At 38.4% G+C, this 25,091-nt stretch overlaps 1 protein-coding gene across 4 annotated transcripts in view; it reads left to right on the forward strand.

Annotated features, from left to right (window-relative positions):
* Nucleotides 1-25,091, forward strand: part of SATB1 (SATB homeobox 1) — a 92,692-nt gene that overhangs the window by 5,482 nt on the left and 62,119 nt on the right. For 2 of the 4 annotated variants that reach the window (XM_039548324.1, XM_039548325.1), the window contains exons 2-5: nucleotides 16,161-16,396; nucleotides 20,182-20,358; nucleotides 21,163-21,289; nucleotides 22,017-22,140. In XM_039548324.1, the coding sequence (XP_039404258.1) occupies nucleotides 16,186-16,396; nucleotides 20,182-20,358; nucleotides 21,163-21,289; nucleotides 22,017-22,140 (639 nt within the window). In that variant the 5' untranslated portion in view covers nucleotides 16,161-16,185. Of the gene's footprint in view, nucleotides 1-12,408; nucleotides 13,301-13,392; nucleotides 13,463-16,160; nucleotides 16,397-20,181; nucleotides 20,359-21,162; nucleotides 21,290-22,016; nucleotides 22,141-25,091 lie in introns of those variants that run through there. The other 2 variants (XM_010398970.4, XM_010398969.4) reach the window with 2 other exon arrangements.

Genomic DNA, 25,091 nt, shown 5'->3' on the forward strand with positions numbered 1-25,091 from the left:
AGATGAGGGAGGTGCTTTAAACCTCAAGTGCATCTCATCTTCCCAGGATCCTGCTCTGACAGGATTTATTTGGCCAGCAGCAATCGTTTGTGGGTCATTACACTTGCTGTTCACTAGACAAAGTGGTGATGCGCTCAGATCACATATACTTGGGGGACTGTCTCGTACTCTTTTCTGGTGTCTGGACTCCTGGTTCTGGTTTCAGCCCTGAAAAAAATGTGTGATTTTGGGTTAATAACTGTCCATGCCATGTTTGCCATCCTTAATGCTGTAACCCTGATTTTGAAAATGCTCAGCACACAACTTCATATGAAAGAAAAGGAAGCTGCAGCACACTATTCTTTTATAAATGTGGCCTTAATATGCTCCTGGTTTATTTACCCAGCTACAAAATTAGTAATATACGTGTTTCATAGAACACTGAAGGATTAAGTAATTCTTTATATTTGTAAATCAGTCCTAGAGTGGAAAACATTTTCAGCACAAGTGCCAAGAATTGCTGCTCTGAACTCAAACCCACATGCAAAGGTATGAGAAAGGTATTTCCTTTTCAGTAACTGCACTTAGAATGTGTGTCTGGTCATAATAGCCAGGTAATTAAAAACATTTTCAATGAAAAGGAAGAAAGTTATAAATTTCATACACACCCCATGTTCCTACTTCTATTACATTAAATAAAAGACAGAAAAGAGAGGAGGGAAAGAGAGTGGGAGAGAGCATGCATGCACGCAAGCTCTCAGGAAGACCAAATGCAAAAAATGGAGAGAAATTGCAGACTGAGTTTTAAAATGTTTATAATCAAAGATGAAATTAATAATTTTGTGGAAAGTAGTATTAGAAAGATTTTAAATCATTAGCGCTTTTCATCATAGGTGGGCTTCCTTGATAAATGTAAGGAGTCTCAAGAATAATTAAAGGCATCTTAAAACTTAAAAATGACAGTTCTAGCTTCTAAGGATTCATTGTAATGTAATAATACTGTATGCTTTTTGGTGTTACTTCTGCACTAGACATTTAATTACAGTCTTTGTGAGACATGTTATCTGTATAGTAACCAGTGCATAAAAAGAATGATATTTACTTTTACATACAAGCTCTTGCTTGCCAGCTTTCTTTTTAAGATTATAGATTAAGATCTTCAATCCAGAATGTTCATGACTTCAATGAAAACAACTTAATTTGACACAATTTTGGGGAGGAATGGAGCATTTATTGTAATAGTACTGCTTCTCTAGTCACACTTTTTGCAATAGTATTTGACCTGCTGTTTAGCAGTAGGTTTTTTTTCTGTGCAAAAGCGCAAACTCAGCGTTTCTTTGCTTGTTCAAAGGGTAGATTTTAGAATATCAAATGAAAAAGCAGGTTTAATTTTTATATGGAGAAGTAAGATTTTAAAAAGCTTCTAAGAGTAGTTTGGTAGGTTTTTACAGGTACATCTTATTGCTGAGAGGAAATTTGGAGCTTGCTTTTGCTATGTCAGATATTGACTATTGTCTGAAATTTACACTGGATAATATAAATTCATGGGGTACATAGCTTGTTCCACCCATCGCTGTGGAAAAGTGAGTACATTTGCAAAAAGGTGCATAAAATTAGTTTTTCTCTTGATACACTTCCAGATTCCCCTATTGTGAAAAGTGCTTCTCAACATACTGAACTTCCCACAGTTCCTAGGTTCCGCACTGCCGTCTTTGCAGGATGAGGCACAAGGGAAACCGCATCCAACAGTTTTAAAGCAGAGCTTTTCAATCGATAATATGTATCATACATCTTCTTTTGGGTCTTGCTTTTCATTTCTTATCTAGGAGTTCTGTGCAGGAGCTGTACGATATAGGTTTTGAGCCCCTAGTTTCAGTGTGCTTTGTAAGAAAATCTCACAGTAAAGTCAATCAGACAAAATCAATCTCTATCCCATTGACTGTATTTTATTGACTTTCTTTTTCTTTTTTTCTTCACCTGACTCACTGAATACCTTAATCATTTTCACCGTTCCTGATGAATTTCATTATAATCTTCTTAAGGCAATTTTGCAGCATGTTTGTATTTGAAACTTGTGATTCCACTACTTTATTTGGGCTGCAAGCCCTACAAGGAACCGACTTCTGCATTGCCGCTTAAAATGACAATTAGGATACTCATAGGTGTAGTTATTGTTTTCTAAGCATTCCAGAAGAATTTTATAGATACCATGCAAGAGAATTGAACCAGTAGAATTTCTTTATATGTTTGGCAGGATGACAGATACGCCGTAAGAAGCATTATACTGTCTGATAAATTGCATTACCAAGCACTATTTCATATAGGTTCTGTCTCTTTAAAAATGCAGTCTCCTCTATTTGCCCTATTAATTGTTGATATGTTGCCATCCACGAGACAAAAATTAGAGCTGTAATTAAATAATCATGTGATGCTCCTTAGTGCCAGTGAGAGCAAACTCATTTTTCCAGGCCCTGATGGTCACTGATTATTGTATTACTACTGGCTTGCTTTATTTTTTTTTAATGGCTCTATAATGCTGGGTTACCTAACCACTGCCCTTCTTTTCAAAATTAAAGGAATTAAAGAACATTAAGTCTCTTAATTGGCCAGTGGTCTATGGGGGCGCAAAGTAGTCATACCTTCTCTGCTTTTTGGTCACTCAATTGGTTCTACTGGGAGAACTACATCAGTGGTGTGGTTGCATGCCATTTAATTTACACTGGTGTTTTGGCTGGGATGGATGCATATAGGGAATGCCAGGAGAATTACAAAAGGAGCAGGGTATTAAAATTCAGAAATGATTAAAATTGAAATAAAAGGATGCTGCTGCTTTGCCAGTACTCTGGCAGTCATAATGACACATAGAGATTAGTTTCCACCTTCATCTTTTCCTTCTTTCTCATTTCCTCTTGTTTATTGTTGACACATTTTCCTTATGTCTCTGCTTCTCAGCACTTTTTTTCACTGTTATATATTCCTACTTTTTCTCTTTCCTTAAGCATGGAGAAGCTTACTTAACCTTATTATAACAATAACAGAATAGGTTATTAATATTTAATATGCACATGATTAAAATTTCTCTCTTAAACATAGGTCAGCTCTATTATTAACTGACATGTTATTTTTCATTAAAAAATTTTTATTCTGCCCTTACGGTTTCTCAAACACCCTTTACTTTGGTGGTGATTTAACACATAATGTTTAGAAAACTGTGTTAGGCTAGTGAAAAAAAAGAACTTACCAGTCATGGATAATCAATTATGCATGAATTCAGATATAACAGATGGAAACTGGTGAGTTAAAGTTTCTCTTTAGCTTCGTGATTTTTTTGTTTTGTTTTTGTGACACCTGTCTCTTATGTATAGATAAACATCTAACATAGCATACTGCTTTTCATGCGTCTTTGTGTTTTCTGTTTTTTGGGTTTGGGGTTTTTTGGTTTTTTTTGGTTTTGTTGGTGTGGCATAAACTTATTTTCCCCTGTTTATAACTTACTATTTTTAATTTGTTTGTCTATGAGCATTTCTATACTGCCTGCCTTTTCTAGGGCTGGAGTGTCCTGTGATGAAGCCAGCATTTAACCTTCTAATAAACTACACAATGTAATTTGACCTTAAAATTGTGTCAGCATGATATTTTAAATTATAGGAGTTCATTTTTGCCTTCAGCTGCTCATGGACTAGAGTGTTATGACATTAAAGCAACAGGGTAGACTGCAGCTGGGCATATGTATTCATATATGCATATATGCACATTCTTGTGATTGTGATACTTATATAGGTGTTCCCTCCAAAGGCATTAATTAAATTTCTTTCAATCATTTGACAGTGAAATAGATTGCTTTATTGCTTTTTGTTAAAAAGTTCAGTATGGACTGAGTGCAATACTTCTTTTGGTCATGGAAAGATTTTTACGGAACCAAATCAAGCAAAAAAGACAGTAACACTTTGTGATATTCCCACAGCAATGACCACTTGGTATTAAGTAAATGAAGAGCTGAATATGTTTTCTTTTTCTTTTTACACAAAAATACCTAAAATTAGAGTTTTAAGCATGGGCTTAGATGTGAGATGAGTTTATGCATAGTTCATTCATGGCAGCATATTGAGCGATTCTTGTATTTGAAAGTGTCCCGTGTTTGAAAAATATGGGGGTGAGTTGACTTGGACATTATTTTTCTATGTCTGCAATAATTTGGAGCATTTCTTCACCTGGCCCCACCCACTTTGGAAGTGGCACATTTGCAGATGCGGTGCAGAGAGATTTTCCATCTGTATACCTATAAAGGAAAAATGAGTTGACAGAATTCACTGCATCTTTCATGAGCATAATATTCCAAAACTTCTCATGAGCATCTTACCAACATTTGTGAAGGAAAAAATCTAATACAGGAAGGAGTTTTTAGTATAATCTGCCAGAAGCAAATTACAGAGAAGAGAGAGACCTTTCCCCACAAATTTTTGTATTTAACGCAGGAACTAACTTTTACACACCTGTTAAAGCATTTTCCTCAAGTGCTTTCGTGAGTATAAATTACTATCATAAATATTAACCTAATTTTGCCCTAAAAATACTATATTCTAGTGAGTTTCCAACTGCTGCTCTCCGTCTCAGTTTGTTTCCATTGCAGCCACTTAGCAGGAAATCTAGAAACATAGTTGCTTCAAGCAAATAAATACATCAAATACTCGAATACATTTTTGTTACTTTTTTTTTCTTTTTCTTTTTTTTTTTTTTTAAATCAGAACAAGTATTTTTAACATTTTTGGGGTGCGGAGTAACATTTTGAAGTTATTTGCTTTGTGTTGTTTGCATTAAACTAAGCATACTCTGACACTTGCATAAATGACCTTTATCTTAGTGGCACTGCATATGTTAAATCTTTTTTACTAAGCACCTGGAAATATTAACAGGTATCTTGTTCCTTAAAAGAGCTGTGAATATTAACAGCTAATTGCTCCTGAAAAGAACTGTGAAAATCTCATTCATTTTGTCTTTGTAACTGTGAAATCATCTGAGTTTGAGATGGGAAGGAGCCTTAGAAGAAAATGCTAATTTGGCCAAAACCACCAGCTTTCAATGTTTTACACCAAAACCACACATTTTGCATGTATTTTATGTACAATGAATATTGACTCCTGTCAAGTTTGGCTGTAATTAGATGCACAGTTTTACTTAAAAGGTTTTGAACCTTAGCAAAAGTGTAGCAGAACCTGGGCAGAGTTCTGAGTTAATAATGAAACTGGAAACAGGACATTTCATGTGGTTTTGTGTTTCATAATGAAAGTTAGACATAGTTCAATTCATCAATCAGTTCTAACCATTTCCTTCGACTTAAAACTCTTCCATGTTTTCAGTTTGTGTCAGTAGATTTTTATTTGTACTGTCAGGTCAATGACAGAGATGATTCTCCTGTTGATGAAGAATTCCTATGCAAGAACTCACTGTGGTTTGAGCTCAGCAGCAGGAACATCTAAGCTCCAGATAATAATACTTGAATAACCCTCTGCAGGGCCAAGTGCAATGGTTCAGATGCTTTCTACCATAATGCACAGCTTTGCTTGGGCTGTGTGAAATCCATCCTTACCTGAATCATTAGATCAAATTTCTGTATTCCTAAAAGCATACTAACTGGGATAGAAGCACAATGGCTGGAAGTGAGGGAAAATGAGTCACAAAATGGAAAAAAGCAGAACCAGTCAAAAAATTGCAAACAACATTGCAGAACACTTTGGAGATAACTTGGTGTAACTTTCCTTTTAACAAGTAAAAATAACAGGAACTATGGCTTTATATGTCTAGGGATCATCATTTACATACTGTTAAATTAATAGAGCTTCTATTCAGACACATCCCCAAAATAACCATTTATCAACTGACTCTTTTAGGTAAGAATTATATGCCCATCTCATGCCTAGGAGTTATCTAGTGCTGTGATGACGAGGGCTTTAACAGGAACCACTCTTTTTTCATCTCTCAGTGTCCCACATTAAACATCTTCACATGAAAGACCTAAAAATTATATGTCTGGGGAGAAAGCTGTGAAATTAGTGACCTGCTGAACATACATTTATGACATGGGAAACTTGGCTGATCCTAGGATGCCAACTTTCCTCCTTTCTTCCAGCTGCCTAATTGCATTAAATATTATTATATAAAGCTCTATTGCATTTTTTTTATTTGTTCTTTTTTGTGGAAGTAGTTGCCACATGGAAATTACGAGCATGACTCATCAAGGTCCTGGTCTAGTGTTAAGGATGGAAGAGAATATGATCTTCAAAATGCTTTTTTTAAAGCCGAAGCTTTTTATTTGAAGTGGTTCTGAAATCCACAGTCATAAAACATACTGGCTTGTATTAAATAGCATATATATAGTGTTTGTGGGAGTTGATGTCCTACTATAGATAGCAAAAAGTGAACTCTGTCCACATAGCAGGCAAGAGACTGTGCAACTACAGAGTAAGATTTATGGGATTAAACATTATTATTGATTGCTGTGATCTTTTATGGGAAAGTGGGCACCTCTCTATTACAACTTTAAGAAGCTAAGATTTCTTGTGGCAACTGGGGGTGAAAGACTCGCTATTCTCATTAGTGCTCTTGTTCACCCTTCAGTACATCACGCCAAACAGATTTGTTGGATTTTACTCCATAATTTTCTTCCAGCATTTTGCCTCTCCATGACTCACCAAGGGGTGAACTGAAATAACTGTTGGGACCACATCTGCAAAGTATGTATTTACTTCAGTTGCACAAGCATCTTAGTCAAAATAGACATACAGATATGAAATGCCTTGCACAAAATGGTGCAGTAGTTTGACTAAAAGTAACGTGTTTTATCCAAAATCATATTTTGCATATTCTTATTCAACTCTATTTTAAAAAAAGATTCTGTGATTGAAGTACATTGCAGATAATGTTTGCAGGAGTAAACGAGCCTCGTCACAGAGGCAATCAATAGGGAGATGTCTGTTTGTATATGATTTTACATATCTGCAAGCTAGCTGAGACATCCAACTACAAAATGCTGCACCATGGGACACTGTGTAGATATCTGATACTTCCCAGGGGGCTTGGGGTCTATAAACTAATGAATGCACTACATGTAGCCATATATGTAGGTTTTTCACCTCTGATGAATATGGTAAGGATAATTTACTTCACTTAATAACCAATTAAGTGCAGTTCAATACAGCTGACTATCGTAAGTTAAATATTCATTTTACGTAACTGTTTCAGGACATGGTGTGTGAGAGAACACAAACGAGCAGAAATTGCTCATGCAAAATGTGAGAGGGGACGACAGCTTGTGTGCGATGCCTTTCAGTGCTATGAATTTCATTTCATAGCACTTTTGCTTTTTGACAGGCATCCTATCCAGGCTGGGGCAGGTTGCAGTCAAAAAAATCTAGGTTGGTATGTAACTTTTGAGTTCAGCGTGGGGGATGTCACAGAATGCTGTGATTCACATTGGTGTGCACTGGATTCTTGGGTCGTATGTAAACTGAGATTGCTGCAGTCAGGTTGGTTGAAGCATTTGAGCGGTGTCAGGCAACTATTGTTGTTCAGGGCAAAGCGAAGGGAAAGTTAGTCTGAGGAGACTGAAAAACAACTTCAGTCAGAGGTACAAAACGTGTAGAGCTGCAGGACCGCATTGGCACAACAGCAGTGACTGTGCGGAGGTTTGCACAGGTGAGAAAAGACTGTAGGGTGCATCCTTCCCCTTCACCCACACTTCTGTCTAACCCACGTGGCTAGTAGGCACAAAACCTCCGGGGAGTCATCCACCTTCCGGCCACAGATGTTTACCTTCAGAAAGCCACAGAATGGTACTGTCATTGCCTTGCTGTCCAGCAGTTACCATTACCCATAGATGTGCACCCATCACACCTTGCAGTGGGGGAAATGCATTCAAAACCCCACCGAAGGGAGTTTCCCAGCAGTCCCTCTGCTGCTGCACAGCTCTGCATCACCTCCAGCACGGGCTGGTGCTTACGGGTTACCCAAAGGGCTGCAGCATTGTCAGAAGTACATATGAGTAAAAGCCAATCAGTCTGATCTCCCCAAAGAAATCTGATAAAAGAGAATACACAGCCATGCTGGTTTTGCTCTGCTGCCAGGTCATTTCTGTTTGCACTGCACAAGAGCCAAGCCTCAAGATTTGGGCCCATATTTCCTAATTTATTTTGAACAAGAAAATATTGGAATAGAGACCTTAGGAGGCACTGAGGCAGCATGCCACACTGGAGAATTTGTTTTGCTTTGCAGCTACTGAGACTGCTGCTTGAGAGTTAATTCACCATGGGGTTGAAAATATGCAGCCCAACTTTTTAAAATATTTGTCTTATTTCAACATAAGCTAGTGCAAAATGCATTTATATATCATAAAAACAGTGCAACAACTTTATTAAGGATTAATAACCTTTATTAAGCATATATTTGCCTGCTGTATGTTGACTAGAAGCTATGAAAAATGTGATGTTACTATTGCCGCATGTTTAAATGATTGCCTGCATATGTATCCATGACAATATCTATTCATCTTCTGTTCTTTATATATGTTTTTATTATAAATATCTTTATTCTAGCTGAACATTTTAATATCAAAGTTGAGTGCAAATTGGAATAGGTCAAATGAAAATCAGATATCTGTATCTTGAATTACTTCCAAGTAGTTCGGTATTGATAAGAGATATCTGATTGTTGTCTATCTGTCAAGACGTAGCAGCCTTCAGTAATTCGTGCTTTCTAGTCAAAGCAAGGGTTCCACACTCAGCTTTCCAAGTCTGTAGTAAATACTTTACCAGGCATAAGTGGTGTATGGGAGTTAGATTAATCCATGTGGTAGGGAGTTTATAAGGTTTAGTGCATATATGCAATTTCAAGAAGAGTTCTTTTCCATAATCATTTATCTCAAGCATAGGAAGCATATGCATGATTATATAATTAACAGAATATTTGTTTGTCAGTGTTTGGTTAGTGTGCGTAATAATATCATTATTAGGCCTTCTGTGCTCCTGTATTATCAGATTGTTATCTCCCTGCTTCTTTAATTCACCATCTCTGCTTTTTAGATTAATCACTTTGTTTTAATCCAAACGTTTTTGTTTGTTTTTTTTTTTTTACCATGAACAGAATGATTTGTGAACACCAAAGCAAAAGTTATTTTAGAAGATTTTAATCTTTTGTTATTGTTTTTTGGTTTTGTTATTGTCATATCTGGTAATCATTTTTATAAGGTGGTATTTTAGTCCCACATCTTGTTCCAGATCATATTTGCTCTATTCTAATCAGCTCTGCATCTCTTAAATTATCTTCAATGTCCTTTTCCTCCATCATGCTGCAGGCAGCATACTGCCAGCTGAAACTCTCACATCCTTCATGATTTTCTTCTTTAGTGGTCAGTCTTGCTTACTGCTGAAGTTTAAGTTTACTTTATCAGGCTTTTCTGAAAAGGTTGGAACAATAATACATTGATATTTTCCATTTTGCCCAGAAAGTTTGAATTCAACTAGTTAACACAGTTTTTCTCCAAGTATTCAAATGTATTGGAAAATATATATATATATATATTTAAGAGGGACTGATTGATACTCTATCTTGTTGAAAAAAGAATTGTTTCTAAACAAACAACCTGCTAGACAGTTACCCCTTGATCATATGTTATGGAAGATGTCATCTACATCTTCCCTTGTTTTTCTTTGTGAAACATGTTTCTTTGGTTTTGGGTTTTGGTTTTTATTTTTCCTTTTCAGCTGTCTCAGTAATGATCTTAGTAACCCTTTTCAAGACACACAACATAGGTACAAATTTTCATGTTTCATACATATGCCACCTCCACTTGCTCTGCTTTGAATAATAGTATTATGTAACACTGTATTCATTTTCCAGCCTTGCATTTCTTTGCTTCTGAGATTATAATCTATTTTATGCACTGCAGAATATGATAAATATTTCATGCATTTCACCCTATTACCATTTTCTTTTTCCTGCATGCCCTATATGCTGTTTGTGCTTATTTTAGTAAACATCAATGTGATTCCTTACCTAGTCTTGATGTATTCCTCTTCTTTAATAATATGTGCAGTGCAAAAATTTTCTCTTTACAGATTTAAAGATTTGCCCCTTTTGTGTTCAGAGGCCATGCTATTTTGTGTATTACAGAAGTGGTATTAGCCTTCTCACTGGCTTACTTTTGCTGCTGCCTCATGTTTGTATTGTTTTTGTTGTTTTGTTGTCAGTTGTTTTAAAGTTACTGCCCTAAACATTTTGGTTATACCTGTCTATGCAGCAATTCATGTTTTCTTTGGTCGATGATGCAACTTTCCCTTCAGACACAGGCTATTCAAACACTGTGCATTTTATCAATAAAGAAGTTTAATTTTTCTCTTATCTCGCAGCTTGTACAAACTTGTTGCTTTCAAGTTTGGCTAGTTGGGTTACTTTTTTTCCAAGTGCATGATGGGAAAAAGCCATGTCTGTCTCGCAGTTACTTATTTTGTCAATACTTTACCACCTTTAAGCTTTCATCTTTCAGGGATGGCTTTCGGTCCCGCGCTGCGGACTCGACACAGGGACAGTTTTGTGGCGAGGGGATGTGGCATCTCGCCGTCCCGAGCCCGGAGCGATGTATCGCTCTCACCCATGGTGTGTTGCAGCTTGCTCTGGTTGGCCGCGGCGCTCACCAGAGCCACCAGAGCCGCGGTGGATGATGCCCTCCGCGGAACGGAGCCGGTTTCACCCAGCCTCCGCCGCCTTTCAGAACCGTGGCTGGTGCTTTTCTTTCACCCCTGTCGGTATCGACAGCAAGGGGAGGGGAAAAGAAACTTCTTTTCCCCCACGTGGGCCGCTGGCTCCCCGGGGTGGCCCCCGCGGCGTGCCCCCACCTGCGGGGCCGCCGCCGTGCACCTGCCCGGCGCGGCCCGCGCAGGCTCCGCGCGGAGGGGCGGGGGCTGCGCTAGCGCGGCGCACCCGGCAGCGCCGGCAGGATATTGTTCAGCCTTCACCCCCGCCCCTCTTCTTCCTCCTCCTCCTCCTGCTGGTGCTGTTGCTGTGCCCCCGCGCCCGTCCCCCCGGCTCGCCCCCTCCGCCGCAGGCCCCATCTGCCGGGTGCGCGCGCGGGGGGCGCGCTGTGGCGCGGAGCGGGGCGGCGCGGAGCGGGCATTGTGCGCGGCGCAGGCAGGGCCGCCTCACCCGCACCCAGCTCGCTGCAAATTCGTGCGCGCCCGGAAGCCGCACGCCCTCTTCCCCGCCCCCCCGCTCACCTACCGCCGCCGGCGGCCGCCCCCCCCGGCCCGGCCCGGCCCGGCCCGGCCCGGCGCCCCTCCCCGCTCCTCGCTGCGGTCCCTCTCTGCCACCGCACTTCTGCCGACCCCCTCCCCCTTCCCGGCCTCCCCTCCCCCACGCCTCTCTCCTTCACCACTACCACCACCACCACCTCCTCCTCATCCTCCTCCTCCTCTGCCACTTTCTCTCTCTCTCCCAGGACGCGTCGGATGATCCGGGGCCGCCGGGGAAGGGCTCCGGGCAGCAGCAGGGAGGCTGCGTCCTCCTCCCGTCTCTGGCTGTGGAAAAAAAAAAAAAAAAAAAAAAAAAAAAAAAAAAAAAAAAAAAAAGCCGGTGGCCTCGGTGTTATTTTGTATTAAAATGAGGAGGAGGAAGAAGAAGCAGCGGCAGCAGCGGCAGCGAGCGGTAGCGGAGAGGAGGAGAGGAGGCTGTGAGCAGGGGACGGCGGCGGCAGCAGCAGGAGGAGGAGGAGTAGTGATGAGTCAACTAATAATTTAATGGGGACAGAAACAGAGAGAGGGAGAGAGAGAGAGGAGGGGGGGGAGCAGAGAGCAGAGCGAGGCAGCTCCGTCCGGGGACACACACACACACACATACATACACACACACACATATATCCATGTAACATCCAGCAACAACCACCAAACCGGCCTAAATAACAACCATACCCAGCCAGCCAGGGGAAACGAGAATTAAAAAAAAAAAAAAAAAAACAAAGACAAAATACAAAGCCTACCATTATTATTCTTTTTCAATTGTTACTGGGGTTTTTTTGCTGGCTTGGTTTTTGTTGTTGTTGGCTTTTTGCAACCTTTCTATTTAATATTTTTTACCCCTTCTTGCGAGTAACTCTTTTCGGAGTTCCCAGATTTTCTTTTTTTTCCTTTGCAGAAGCAGAACCAGTTTTTTATCGTTGGTTTTCTTTTTTTCTTTTTTCTTTTTTTTTTTTTTTTTTTTTTCTCCTGGTAGGATTGGGGGTTTTTTAAATTATAATTTCTCCCGGTTTTGGACTCGGAGGGAGTGAAACCTCGTCACTTTTTTGTAGTGGTGGTGGTGTGCCTTGTTGTGTGTTTCCTTCCTCCCCTCTGTTCTTTTTCTCTCTCCCCTCCTCTCTCGCTCCCTCTCCCCCCCCCCCCCCCCTCCACTCGCACAACAGCCCCCGGTAAATGAGAGGAGACAGGTCCTCTCTGCCTTTTTTTTTCTTTTTTTTTTTTTCCCCTCCCGGACCGCAAAGGCGAGATTAAAAGTGGCATTTTAGTGCCTTTTCCTGCAATTTTCTCTCCACTTTTTTTTTTTTCTTTTTATCTCCAGTAGCGATCTCTGGGGCTGAGGTTTCCGCAGAAAGTTTGGGGGCTGTTACGGTGTGTATTTTTGCGGAGGGGGAGGGGAGCGGGCTCCTTCTGTGTGTGCTGCTCCTCTGGGTGCCTATTGGAGAATAATAGTGTAAGTGACAACCTAGAAGTAGACTTTCTGCTCTTCACACTGGATAGAAAAGCTGCCTTTTTTTTTTCTTTGCCTTTTTTTTTTAATAACCCCCTTTCTCACTTGATCCTTTACGCATTGGTTTTGTTTTTGAAAGGATAGCTAGACTTAAGTCACCCTCCACCTTAATTTAAACCTGCTACTTATTTTTTTTTATTGTTATTATTATTAATTCCTCATTTTGAGCGTTACACTTGTCTGATCATTTTGATCTGCAGCTCTGTCTTCCGTTGCTAAACCTCGAAAACTGGCTCTCTCAAAAGATATTTAATCTCTATTTTTTTGTCCATTGCCATTTTTGCTCATGGCTACTCTGTTTCTCGCTATCTGTTTTTGCCCCTCCCCGCCTAGAGGAAAATAGCAACAAGAAAAAAAAAGAAAATAAGAGAATATTAGGGGAAGTAGTCCTCAGGTCTGCTGCCCCCCCCGCCCCCCTTCAGAAAGGGGGGGACCTAAAAAACATCAGTCTTGAACTTCTTCCTCTTCAAGAGCTCGGGCTGCAAAGGAAACCTCCTTTGTTTTTGTTATTTATATGCTGTCAAGTTTTGAAGTGGTGAGTTTCGGGTCGGTTTTGCTAATTTCACTCAGAAAACTGCAGTGTTTCTGTTTCTAGATAAGTACTTTGCTTCTTTGTCTCTTTAAAAGGTCACAGGGAAAGCTTGGCCTGGATTGTGAGAGCCATATGGAACGGATAAGTGCGGAGCCTCTCTCAAATGTGATTATGGGTTTTTATGGGGGAGGGAGGGAAGAGGAGGGGAAAGGCATGGGGAGGGGGCTGATTCAGGAGGAGAGAAAGAAATAATATAATACCGGCAGCGTTACATCGCGACAAAAAGAGATACCGCACCGACTCTCATTCAGAAATTGCGCGGTGTGCCTGTGTGTTACGCTGGCTCCAGGAAACTGTGCCTTGAAATTGTGCTCTTCTCTCACTGATCTGTGATGAAAACTTGTAGTTGTGAAAGATGCCTATATGTGAAATCCGGGGAAACTCCTGGCCTGGAACCGGAGGAGATGATAGGTCTTTCCTTCCACCCTCTCCCTGGGCAGGCCATGCTGGTTGTTGCTCATCACTATTCCAAACTGAGGTTTCAGTGAACTTTAGCCTTGGGCATGGAGTTTAAATGAGTAAATTAGGTGTTTTATGTGCATGTAATTTTGCTTTGTAACATAAAGCTTTTTACAAGATGACTAAGCGGTGAAAGGATGCCGATGGGTGGGTGTTCTCAGGCCAAGCGAAAATGACCCATTCGATGTTTTGGTTGCAGTCAGTGTATTAACTAAGTGGCGATCTATCACTTTTATTCACTGTACATGATGTAGTGCGATTCTGACTCATGATGACTAGATACTTTTTGTAGCGAAGAACCTCCGTGCCTTAGAGTACTTCTGAAGTTGCCAAAAGTGATGAGGAATTTCTTGTTCGGGGCTTTTTTTTGTGTGTGTGTTTTCTTTTACTCTCTCCCCCCCCCCCCCACCGCCCCCAAGCCCCCCTTTTTTTCCTTTTTTTTTTGTTAATCCTCTTTTTCTTGAGATAGACCAGTCTCAGAAAAGCAGCCCTATGGTATGTTAGCATCGTCAGAAACATCGGAAGATGTTAACAGTACGAGTCTGTAATTCTTTGCTTAGGTTACACTTTACACAGTTTAAAAAATTCTTTTTGAGAAGTGGCTAAAATAGGCATGTTTACTGTTAATGAGACGCATGACCTAAAACAGATGGGATAAAGATGGATGGTGAACCTTAGCCTGTCACCTAACAGCATAAGGAAAAATAACGATTGTCTGAACTTCATCTATTTTGGTTGCATTCTTGAGGTTGCTTTGTAAATGTTCGAATTAATACATTGCATCTCTCTTCACTGTATCAGGAAAAACAGCATGATGTTCAAACAAGAAAAAAATAGTTTACAAAATTGTCATTGGCATGTATACTGGTGACATAGAAGTATATATATAAAGATTTCAAGATATTTAGGCTCTAGTAACTTCGCTTTGAAATGTACAGAAAATGTATTGAATTACTAGGCAACTGAAAGAAAGTAGCAATTATCCGATTCACACCAGTCTTTCTAAATATGACTTCCCCAGTATTAGTATTTGCACTTGCTAATGTAAATACTAGTTCATAGATTAATGTCTGTTGACCTGTCCTTAGTGCCTTAGTGATTATATTATATATATATATATATATATATATATATATAATTGCGTAGTTATACCTTTCCGTGTCAGGGAAAGGTGGGTAAAATACCTAAAAATCAGAACAGTATTAATTAATGAAATCATAACCAGAAAGATTCCTTTGCTCTCAGCAAGGTCTTTTAATATAGCTGGCAACACAGATTCTGATGAGTGGTAAAAATCCTTAAAACTTACTCTGTTACATTGTAGGCTTGGGAGATTTTTAGTGATTTAGCTGTAATTGTTATTCATGGACAGAGGTTTCAAAAGTTTATAAAAAGGGAAGTACAATCATGCTAGCATATATCTTTTCTTAATTTGCTATTTAAATTCTCTTTTTTTGGTTTCAAATAGCTGTGTCAGCATCACCCAGGTTTTAGGGGTTTTTTATATCTAAGGGCTTCAAAAGTACTGTAGAAATTGTGGAGAATTTTTCCCCAGCTTTATATTTGGTGAGAAACTATTCAGTTATTTTTCTTAATTGAATAAACTGCTCTGTTTAACACTTAAAGCTTAACATCTGAAAAATTGCATATTTTGAACTTTGCAAAAGTTGATAAACTCTTTGTATAGTATTGGTTAGGAAACTCAAAAGCAACCATCTCCCGCCACTGCTTTCTGAAGTTAAATGTCAAATTCTTTTCTAACTTCTGTTTTTAAGGGGGAGAGGAATTGTAAATGGACAATAGCCTACATCTCTAATAAATCTGTTGCTCCTTCAACTAAAGTTTTCACAATCTCTCTATTGTTGTTCATCCATTTTATAATCAAATAGATCAAGAAATTTTCCATTAGAATCTTTCTCTCTCTCTCTACAGTAAAAACATCCGTGATTAATGCCAAATCTTTCTGTGAGATTTGTAACAATAGCTGTCTTGGAGCACACACCTTGACAATCATCATCACTTATATGAGTGTTAGACTCTCAGTTTTAGTAGAATATCTCCAAAGATTTTGTTTGTTTTTTAAAGAGGTACTCTGGCTGGCTTTTTAAAAATAATTCCACTAGATTATGATACAATCTCTCTGTAAAGTGGGGTATGAGGTAATTTTTGAAGAATAAGTTTGTTTCTTTTTAAAAAGGCATTTCTTTCTAGTTAAAATAGTTATCTATTCTTCTTTATGAGCTTATGATACGTATATATCTGTCTCTGTACATGTGCAGGCTGTGTACGTATACATATGCGCACACGTGTACAACATATATATTTTTTTTTTGAATCATGGCAGGTGATCTTTAGAGGCGGGACTGAGTATGGATCATTTGAACGAGGCAACTCAGGGGAAAGAACATTCAGAAATGTCTAACAATGTAAGCGATCCGAAGGGTCCACCAGCCAAAATTGCGCGCTTGGAACAGAATGGGAGCCCATTAGGAAGAGGAAGACTTGGAAGTACAGGAACTAAAATGCAAGGAGTGCCTTTAAAACACTCTGGACACCTGATGAAAACTAATATTAGAAAAGGTAATACTTTTGATAATTCTGCATTAGAGAAATATGATTTATAATATTTGGGGGGGAAGCATACTTTTGCAGACTCTACTTCATTTATATTTCAGGATTAAAATCTCCAGTCTAAAACACTATATATTCCCAATTCTGATATAAATCACATTTGGGAAATGTAAGGTTCATTCTTGGGTGGAGCATCTTGCTTTTCAGGGTGGAGTCTGATTTTTGTTAAGGTAAAGGCTAGCTATTCTGATTAAAGCAAATTCTTGCATTGAAATATAAGTAATTTGGTGCATTAATTCTTTGAGTAAGCGTTGGGCTAAGAAACACAAAAATACGTAACAGTAAATACTGAACCCCCCAAAACAAATTCTCACCTTTCCTCCTGATGATGGTCCTAAGATTGGAAGGGCAGCAGTGTTTCCATAGCAGTTGCAAGTTGGTTTAAAGGAGAGAGTGTAAATCTTTAGGTATCACATTGGAAAAGTCATTTATGATGTCAATCTTTGCAGTTTATTTTCTTAAGTACAATTCATTATTGAACAATGAACAACTTGGGTGTCATATTTTTCAGTGGCTGGTTTGCTGTAATTAGACGTTTACACAAGGAAAAGGCACATTTAGAATCATTGATGTTTGTATATGGATGGCTTTTGTTTGCATTGAAAATACTTTTAATGGACAATAATATACAAATTTTACTTATCAAAATGTGTAAGTCTTTTTGACCATGTCCTGCGGGCTTGCTAATTTAAATCAAAATATGCTGCATGTAATTTGGCATATGTGTTAAAAAAGCCTTTACTTTTCCTAGTATAATCAGTTATGTTTATAATCCAGATTTTTCTTGTATTTGCTAAGCAAAGTGCAAAATGTAACCAAGACTATTAAACGCACAAAGTTAGAAGGCAGAGGAATTTCGTTGTGTCTGATGCATAACATTTATCGTACAATCATTTATTTTTTCCTCGGTTTGGCGAAAACAAAGAATATATTGATCCTGAAATGAACAGACACAGCAGTCCGTATTGTTAGATCTTTATCTATTAAAAATGGAAAAACAGCACTTCAGCAAATTCTTTGGCCTCTGCTCATGATTACCCTATTTATTGATTGTTTGCCAAGAATGTATGCATCTTAAGAAAGCCAGGGTAAGAGCATTAAAAATATAATTTATTACGGCGTTTCAAGCAGAGTGCATTAACATTGTACAGTGAAGCAGTGGGGCTGTATAAAAAGGACTTTCTGACGCCTGCAAACATATAAGTTCCATAAATTCCTAAATAGGAGATTTCAGCTGTCTCTGGTATTATGTGATATTTGCACAGCAAACTTTAATGCCAGGACAGTTTTAGACAAGGATTCTACAGACTTCACTGCTCCTTATGGCAGACGTGCTGTTTACACAGACTCGTAAACCTTCAGCAAAAGCTCTAACACTGCCTTCAGGTTTAAATCATGCTGTATTTTTAGCAGGGAGCACTGACCAATGCTCTCCCCTTTAATACTAGAAGGTTATGAAGTTGCTGCACTTGGAGGTCTTGCCAAGTACTAGCAGGAGTGATCAGCCAGCTGAGATTGTGCTCCCCTGTACAACATTTTTCACATTAACAGAAGGACACTAGTGACAGTTTGCTAAAAGATTTAGTGGCTTGATTTGTAGTCAGATGATACCTGTGTCGCACTACCAGGATCCACCTCTGATAATCTACGCTGTGCCTCAAAATTTGGCCAGGAGGCTCTCCTGTGTTGTTTAAAGTACTGCATTTTCCAAAATGCTGCAACTCAGGAAACCATGTACCTGGCAAAAAGCGTGCTGATAAGCAGCGAAGTACCTGTGTGTTGTGTCTGATCATAGCTTAATTTGTCAGAACTGATAAGGGGAAAAACAAATATGCTTTAGCTGGTTTTGGATGTATCTGCACTGTTTGTTAGAATGAAGCTTTGCTTGCACTTTATCTTCAGGAATTACTGGTGAAACTGCTTAAGAATTTTGAGCCCTTACTCTGAGTCAGACGGTAATAGGTGAAACATCAATTGTGAGAGCCTGAAAGGGATTAAAAAACCAAAAAACAAACCACCACCTTTTTGCAGATGAATCGTGTGTGTCCACAGCTTATTTAAAACCAGTGAAGTAAACACCACTTTGCATGTACTGCTTTTGCTTTGGTCTTCTCTCCCTTCCTGGCCAGTCTCACTCAGATTACAAAAAAAAAAAAAAAAAAAGCCAAAAAGAAAAAAAAAATAAAAGCTCCTTCCTGCACTACATAAATATTGGCAAGCTTTTGCTCTTGTCTTTCAGTCTTTCATGCTGAGCCTATTGGGCAAACTGGAGTGAGTTTGTGAGCTTTTTCTTGCAAGCCTGAAGGGGTTTGTTTGCCAGAGATTGGCTCTCTGGTGAACAGATGTAGTTTAAATATACGTGCTTAAGAGGTATCTTTTCTATCATGATTTCTTACTATACGTTAGAGCACAAATCAACAGACATGGTCTTACTCTATTGTCAAGAGTAAACCTTCCTTTCAGACTACAGCATGTCTGGTGCACCTTAGCAGGTTAGGAGGTTTCTGTAAGTCTAGAGGGCAGTGGTTATAGAGGCATTAACATTGTAGGACTAATTGGAGTTCCTGGGTGCCCTGTTAAAATAACCCTTGTCATCATTTATGCTAAAGATGATACCCCTCTGGCAGGCTGCCATAAGACAGTTCTGTACATCTCCTTTTAACCCTTTTGCTTTCTGTCATTGAGAGATCCTAACCTGTGCTGCTGGAGAGAGTGGAACAGGATCAGAGCTTAAAATGTCAGGTCATTGTGTCATCCATGTCCGTCTGGGAGGGATTTTCATAAAGTCCAGGAATCTGATTGCTGGGAGAGACTTTGTCCCTAAAGCAGCTTGGGTCATTTGTTACTTCTTTCTCTGTCATCAAAAGGGAGGAAAAAATTAAAATAAAATAAATTAAAAAAAAAAAGGGAAAAGGAAAGAAAAAAGGTTATTTGCTTAGTATTCTGTGCAGTGTATGGAAGAGTTTGCCATATGATGCTACAAAACTGGAAATCAGTAATTAACTTTCAGGCATGCCAAAATAGCATTGTGGGGTGTAAAGTGCAGGAGACAACAATAACAACAACAAGAACAACAAAAATAAGCCTGAACTGCAGGTACACTTCTTAAAGTGGCATTGAAATCATGATTTGTTCCTTAAAGATGCGAGTGAAAGTAGTGCTCAAGTGCACTCAGTGAATGAAGCATGAATTAGTGTTAACTTTTGCCTTGTTTCCTTGTGTACTCTTTTCAGAGTGAATATATAACACACAAGGTGATTTGTTGTTGATGTTGAAAGCAATTAAATATTTTTGGCAGGACTAAGAAAGTTTTAATGTTAACGAACAAAATTATGTGGCTGGTACTAAAATGGCTTACAGTGAAGACATCTGCAGTATGTATTTAGGTTCTCATGCTGCCTGCTACTCACAACAAATCAGGCAGGACAGAGAGAATCAAGTTCTCTTCAGTCAACCTTGTTATTTCTATAGAAGGTAATTCTTTAAATCTGTATCTGATCAAGCAAGATAAATTTGCATTTTTGCCTTTCAGGGAGATGTATGTTTTATAGAACTTTCTCTTTTTTGAGGAGGGTGAGGGGAAAGGACTCGGGGAATATGTTGATCAAATATTTGTGATGATTCTTGATGCCTCCTCTGCCTGTTCGTACAGGTTTTATTTACATAACGCTGTATAGACCCACCTACTCTACTATAACTCAAGTTTAATATGTTAAATTTAATTTTTTTAATAGGAAGTATGCTTCCAGTTTTCTGTGTAGTGGAACATTATGAAAATGCCATTGAGTATGATTCTAAGGAGGAGCATGCAGAATTTGTGTTGGTGAGGAAGGATATGCTTTTCAACCAACTGATTGAAATGGCATTGCTATCTCTTGGATATTCTCACAGCTCTGCTGCCCAAGCAAAAGGTAAATAAGATTATGAAATTGTACAATGAATTGTGTTTGTTTGTGGGGTCTTGGGGGAGGGGCAGGACTTCTTTCAGGAATGCAATGCAGGTTTTACTTCTTAAACTTCTGGCAGATTCTGTCTCTGTATTTTTTTTTCTTCTTAATGTGTTTTTATTTAGTTAGTGCACATTTTGTTCATGGGGAATGTGGAGGTAAATTCCTTTTTTTTTTTTCTTTTTTTTTTTAAAGAAGAAAAAAGACTTCAACTGAATCATTAGTATGCTTATTGACCTTAATAATCTGCTCCACTGAGGATCCACAAGGAAGTGTAAAGCATATTTGAGCAGATGGACTGTTGAGAGTCAACTTGCATTTATGACTGAATATCCAGCTCTGTTTCTTTTATTTTGTTCCTGATGGTTTTATAGACTGCAAAGTAATTTTTTTTGTGCTTAGTTCCTGCATTGCAAAATCCTTTCTAATTTATTAAGAGGAATGCTAACTATTATATCATGTCCTATTGAATTCATGGGAACTTAGGAAAATATACTTCTGTACATATTAAAAAAATCTCTACTGTAAAGCATTTGTATAATTTCATAATATAGATAAAGCCTATCCTTGGTGGTGTGTGGGTGGGGGTTTTTGGAGGGGGGGATGTTCTTTTCTTTTGCCAGATTTAAGAGGTTAGAAACAAAGGTGGCTGTCTTGTTAAAATCAGATATTTCTTTTGCCCTTAGGAATAAGGTAAATCACTTTCTTTCAATTTTTCCTGCCCTTCTTGCCCACTCCCCCTCCCCTCCAAAAATTACAATCCTGCAGGGCTTATCCAGGTTGGGAAGTGGAATCCAGTTCCACTCTCCTATGTGACAGATGCCCCTGATGCTACAGTAGCAGACATGCTGCAAGACGTGTATCATGTGGTCACACTGAAAATCCAGTTACACAGGTAAGTCACAGACCAGTTCTGGGACGTGAACTGTTACTTGTCTGCTCTTACCTGTCAGTATTGCTTGTATTTCATTCCCACTGTGCTTTGTGCTCAAAGTACAAAGGCTTGCCTAAATTCCTTTTTAGTTACTCTAATTCTTCTTTAACTTACAGTATACTATTGCAGCAAACTTTTATAGCTCTGACACATAGATTTTCTTTGGATATCTCATTAAAACTATATTGCATTTTAGTCAATTAAATGATGCATTACAAGAAGGCATTTTACATAAAGTTTACTTAAGAGAAAAATATTTTTGCATATCATGAACAGTACCATCTGTGTGCATTTTGTAAAAGAATGACTTGCTCACACTTATTGTTGCTGTCTAGGTTCTTAAATTTCACGGCAACAAAAAAGAAAAAACGGTTAATATATTAATGCTTTTCATGATCAGTCGTGAGAAAGCATTACACCTTAAATTGTTTTACCAAGCGCATCAGAGCAGGAAGGTAGAAGTAACATGAAAAAATAGTCGCCACATGCAGCTGATGTATAATTCATGCATCAATACAGCAGATGTGTTGTATAAAGTAATTAACTAATCGGAACAATCAGGAGACCGAGAGCAATCTCCAGATGCATCTGCTTGATGCGCAAAATGAAATCTGTCTGTCTTAAAGGAATGTTCTGCAGCAGGATGCAATCTTGTAATAATCCCTTTTCTAATCTGTGTTTCAAATAGTTGCCCTAAACTAGAAGACTTGCCTCCTGAACAATGGTCTCACACAACAGTAAGAAATGCTCTAAAGGACTTACTTAAGGATATGAACCAGAGTTCATTGGCCAAGGAATGTCCCCTTTCGCAGGTACTTAGCATAACATGTAATAAATAATAAAGCACTATAGGCAACGCTGATGTGAGATTTGAGATTTCTACAGACTGTAGCAAGTAGTACCCGTGGAGTGGATCTGCCAAAAATGCAAATGCATTTGACCACTTCATGATCTTTATAAATATGCCTGATTCATTTTGAACATAGCCTTACAATGTTTCCCATGGGATGTTGTGAAAAGTTGTTTACACCACACTGAAATCATCTCACAGTAAACTGGATTTTAACTGGTTTTTGTCTTCAGTCTTTGAACTGCTTTGATGCAACTACTTTTTTCAAGCACATGTGTTCAAGATGTTAAAAGGCTCTTTACTTATTGCTGTCAAAAGTACTATTGAATCTGAATGCTTGTTAGATAACCTACAGTAGTTTTAAATGCTAATTCATAAACTGAGACAGTCTTTGGCATGCTATATGAGACGAGAATAAAGAATAAAGCTCTTTGGGTGATATGTTGTTGTTGCAAAGAACCAAAGGAAAATCAGTCATTTATTAGTTCTAATCAAAATATACCTAAATAAAAATGAAACCTCAATTTATGCATTGCTAAATATTGAACCGATGCGTTCCTCAAGCCTTAGTTGTATTGTTCTATTTTTGCCATTCTTTTTGTTCTTCTCTTGTCAAATTACTGCAAAGGCGCAACTCATTTTTCTACGCAGTATGGTGTCCAATGATGCTGTGGTGGGAACGTGGTATTTTTTTTTTACCTTTTAAATTTTAAAATGTATTTCATTGTGGTGCAGTCGAGACAAATTCAGTATACAAATAAATGATACTAACTGTGGCAGGGAGGGGAAAAGAGAAATTAAGGAAGTAAAGGTATTTTTATGGGGATTTTATTTCTCTTGCTTAGAATACTGGAGTCTTTGTCTCTGAAAGACTTCAGTTAATCTACAGAAGACTACTCTCCTCCTCTGTCTATTTTTCATGAAGATAGATTAGCAGACTTGTTTCCCATCACTTTTTTTTTCACTACAATTAGATTGTTTTCAGTGATGTGGCTCCAATATAGGAAGTTTTGAAGTGGAAATAATCAAAATTATCTTCACTGGTTGCAAACCATTCCAGTAATATGTCTACAAAGTTATCTTGTATGTACCTACTGTAAAAGCATGTAAGCTTTTGCACTCTGGCTTATGGAGGCTGCAGATAACTTGGGATTTTTCTCCATTTTAATCTAATAGGGTTACTTTTTACTTGATACTGATGGAAAGCAAATAATTTCTGTTGAGATGGAATATCTCATTTCTATTTGGACCTTGTGTTTCACGAAGGAGTTTCTGTATATATGTATATATAAAGCAGAAAAAAACTTTTAAAAGGAATGATTTACTATAGACAGTATCATGGTACTGGAGACAATTCAATAGTTACATTCTTCTAAAAAAATTCTTTCGAACTGTACTAAATTTTTCTGTAATAACTTTAATGGACAAAAACCCAACTTGCTTAATAGCAGCTCTTCAAGTTAATGCTTGAGATGACTAAAACTCCAGACTAGAGAACTCTGATGATTTGGGACTGTTTGCTTACTGGTTTACATTTCTTTACTTGTAAGGAATACACTTAAAGCTGTGAGTTTCTTACTGTTCTTTAAAGCATGCTTATTACTTTTGCCATCTCTATCTTTACCAGTGCTGCCATAGTTGGGTTGCAAGAATTCAAATAACTTCTGCTTTTCTTTTTTTCTTCAAAAATCAAGTAATATTAAGCTTAAAATACATTTCTTTAATCTTAACTTTTGGAAAATCAAGCTGTTAGAGCAGTTGATCAAGACCCCATCAGTCAGTCTAAGTCTTCCTGTTAACCTCTGGGAGCTTGAGGGAAGATGTGTTGATCTGACAGTGTCCTTTTCACATGAGTAAATTGATCTGACACTTCCCATGTTTGTCTTACCTCTAACTCCTTGTATATCACTCCTATGGAACGGGCACTGATTTAAGAGTGTCAGTGTTTTATTAAAGGTATTAAAGTTTGTGAATTGCCTGCCGTGGTGTGCTCCTGCAGCAGAGGTGAGAAGTAAGAGCAAGGCAGAGGTCAGGAGACGGTGTTTCCTTAGGGAATCCATCAAAGTGCCAGCATAGGAGATTCTTCTGAGAGCAGGGAGGGGGTCTCTCCCGTTATGTTCTTCCATGGGTATAGGTAATGCCATATGAAGTGCTTCATCACGAATGCAAACTAATGCAGTGACACCATACCGTAACTTATTAACACTGTTATGGATATAATTTATTAACCACAGAAAAATGACTCAAAGTGGAAACGAGAGTAGTTATCGTTTCCTGTCACTGTCATTAGCAATACTCTGTTTTCTGTAGGTATGGAAGGACGTGTTTTAAAGTAATTAAGGCGCTGTGCTCAATGCATGGCATCTCTGAAGCCCCATTTTCACTTAGAGTTTACTGTATTTTCTGAAGCAATCTTGCATTTTGTATATTAAAAAATTGCTCATATTTGTTCAGAATACTGGCATTCTATGTACGGAAAAAAACTAAAAACAAATATTTTATATTATTTTATAGTGCAGATATACTTAATAGCTTGAAAATATGTGAACAAAACGGAAAACCAGTTGCAGAGTCTTGAAAACTTAACGGCATTATTTGCTTGAGTGGTTTTTTTTTCTTTAAAATTTTTTAGCCATTTATTTTCTTGTCCAACTTAAACCTTGGGGTTTAAAGGTACGAACTTGGGATGTAAAGGTACTCACGCCTTTCTTGGTAAAATACCACTGTGATTCTTGCTCTCATTAGGAGAGTTTAATACATGGTCCTTTTTGAAGCTACTGTAATTCTCACTCTGTGACTGTGTGGCCTGAAGGCCTGAAGGTGAGGTTTATTCTCAGTATATGAGCCCACATCATGGGGAATCCCTGTAAACTTGACCTGCAGTGCTTAGGATGGACTGAAGCAAATGCACGG

Source organism: Corvus cornix, chromosome 2 (assembly GCF_000738735.6).
Source record: "Corvus cornix cornix isolate S_Up_H32 chromosome 2, ASM73873v5, whole genome shotgun sequence".
Classification (NCBI taxonomy): Eukaryota; Metazoa; Chordata; class Aves; order Passeriformes; family Corvidae; genus Corvus; species Corvus cornix.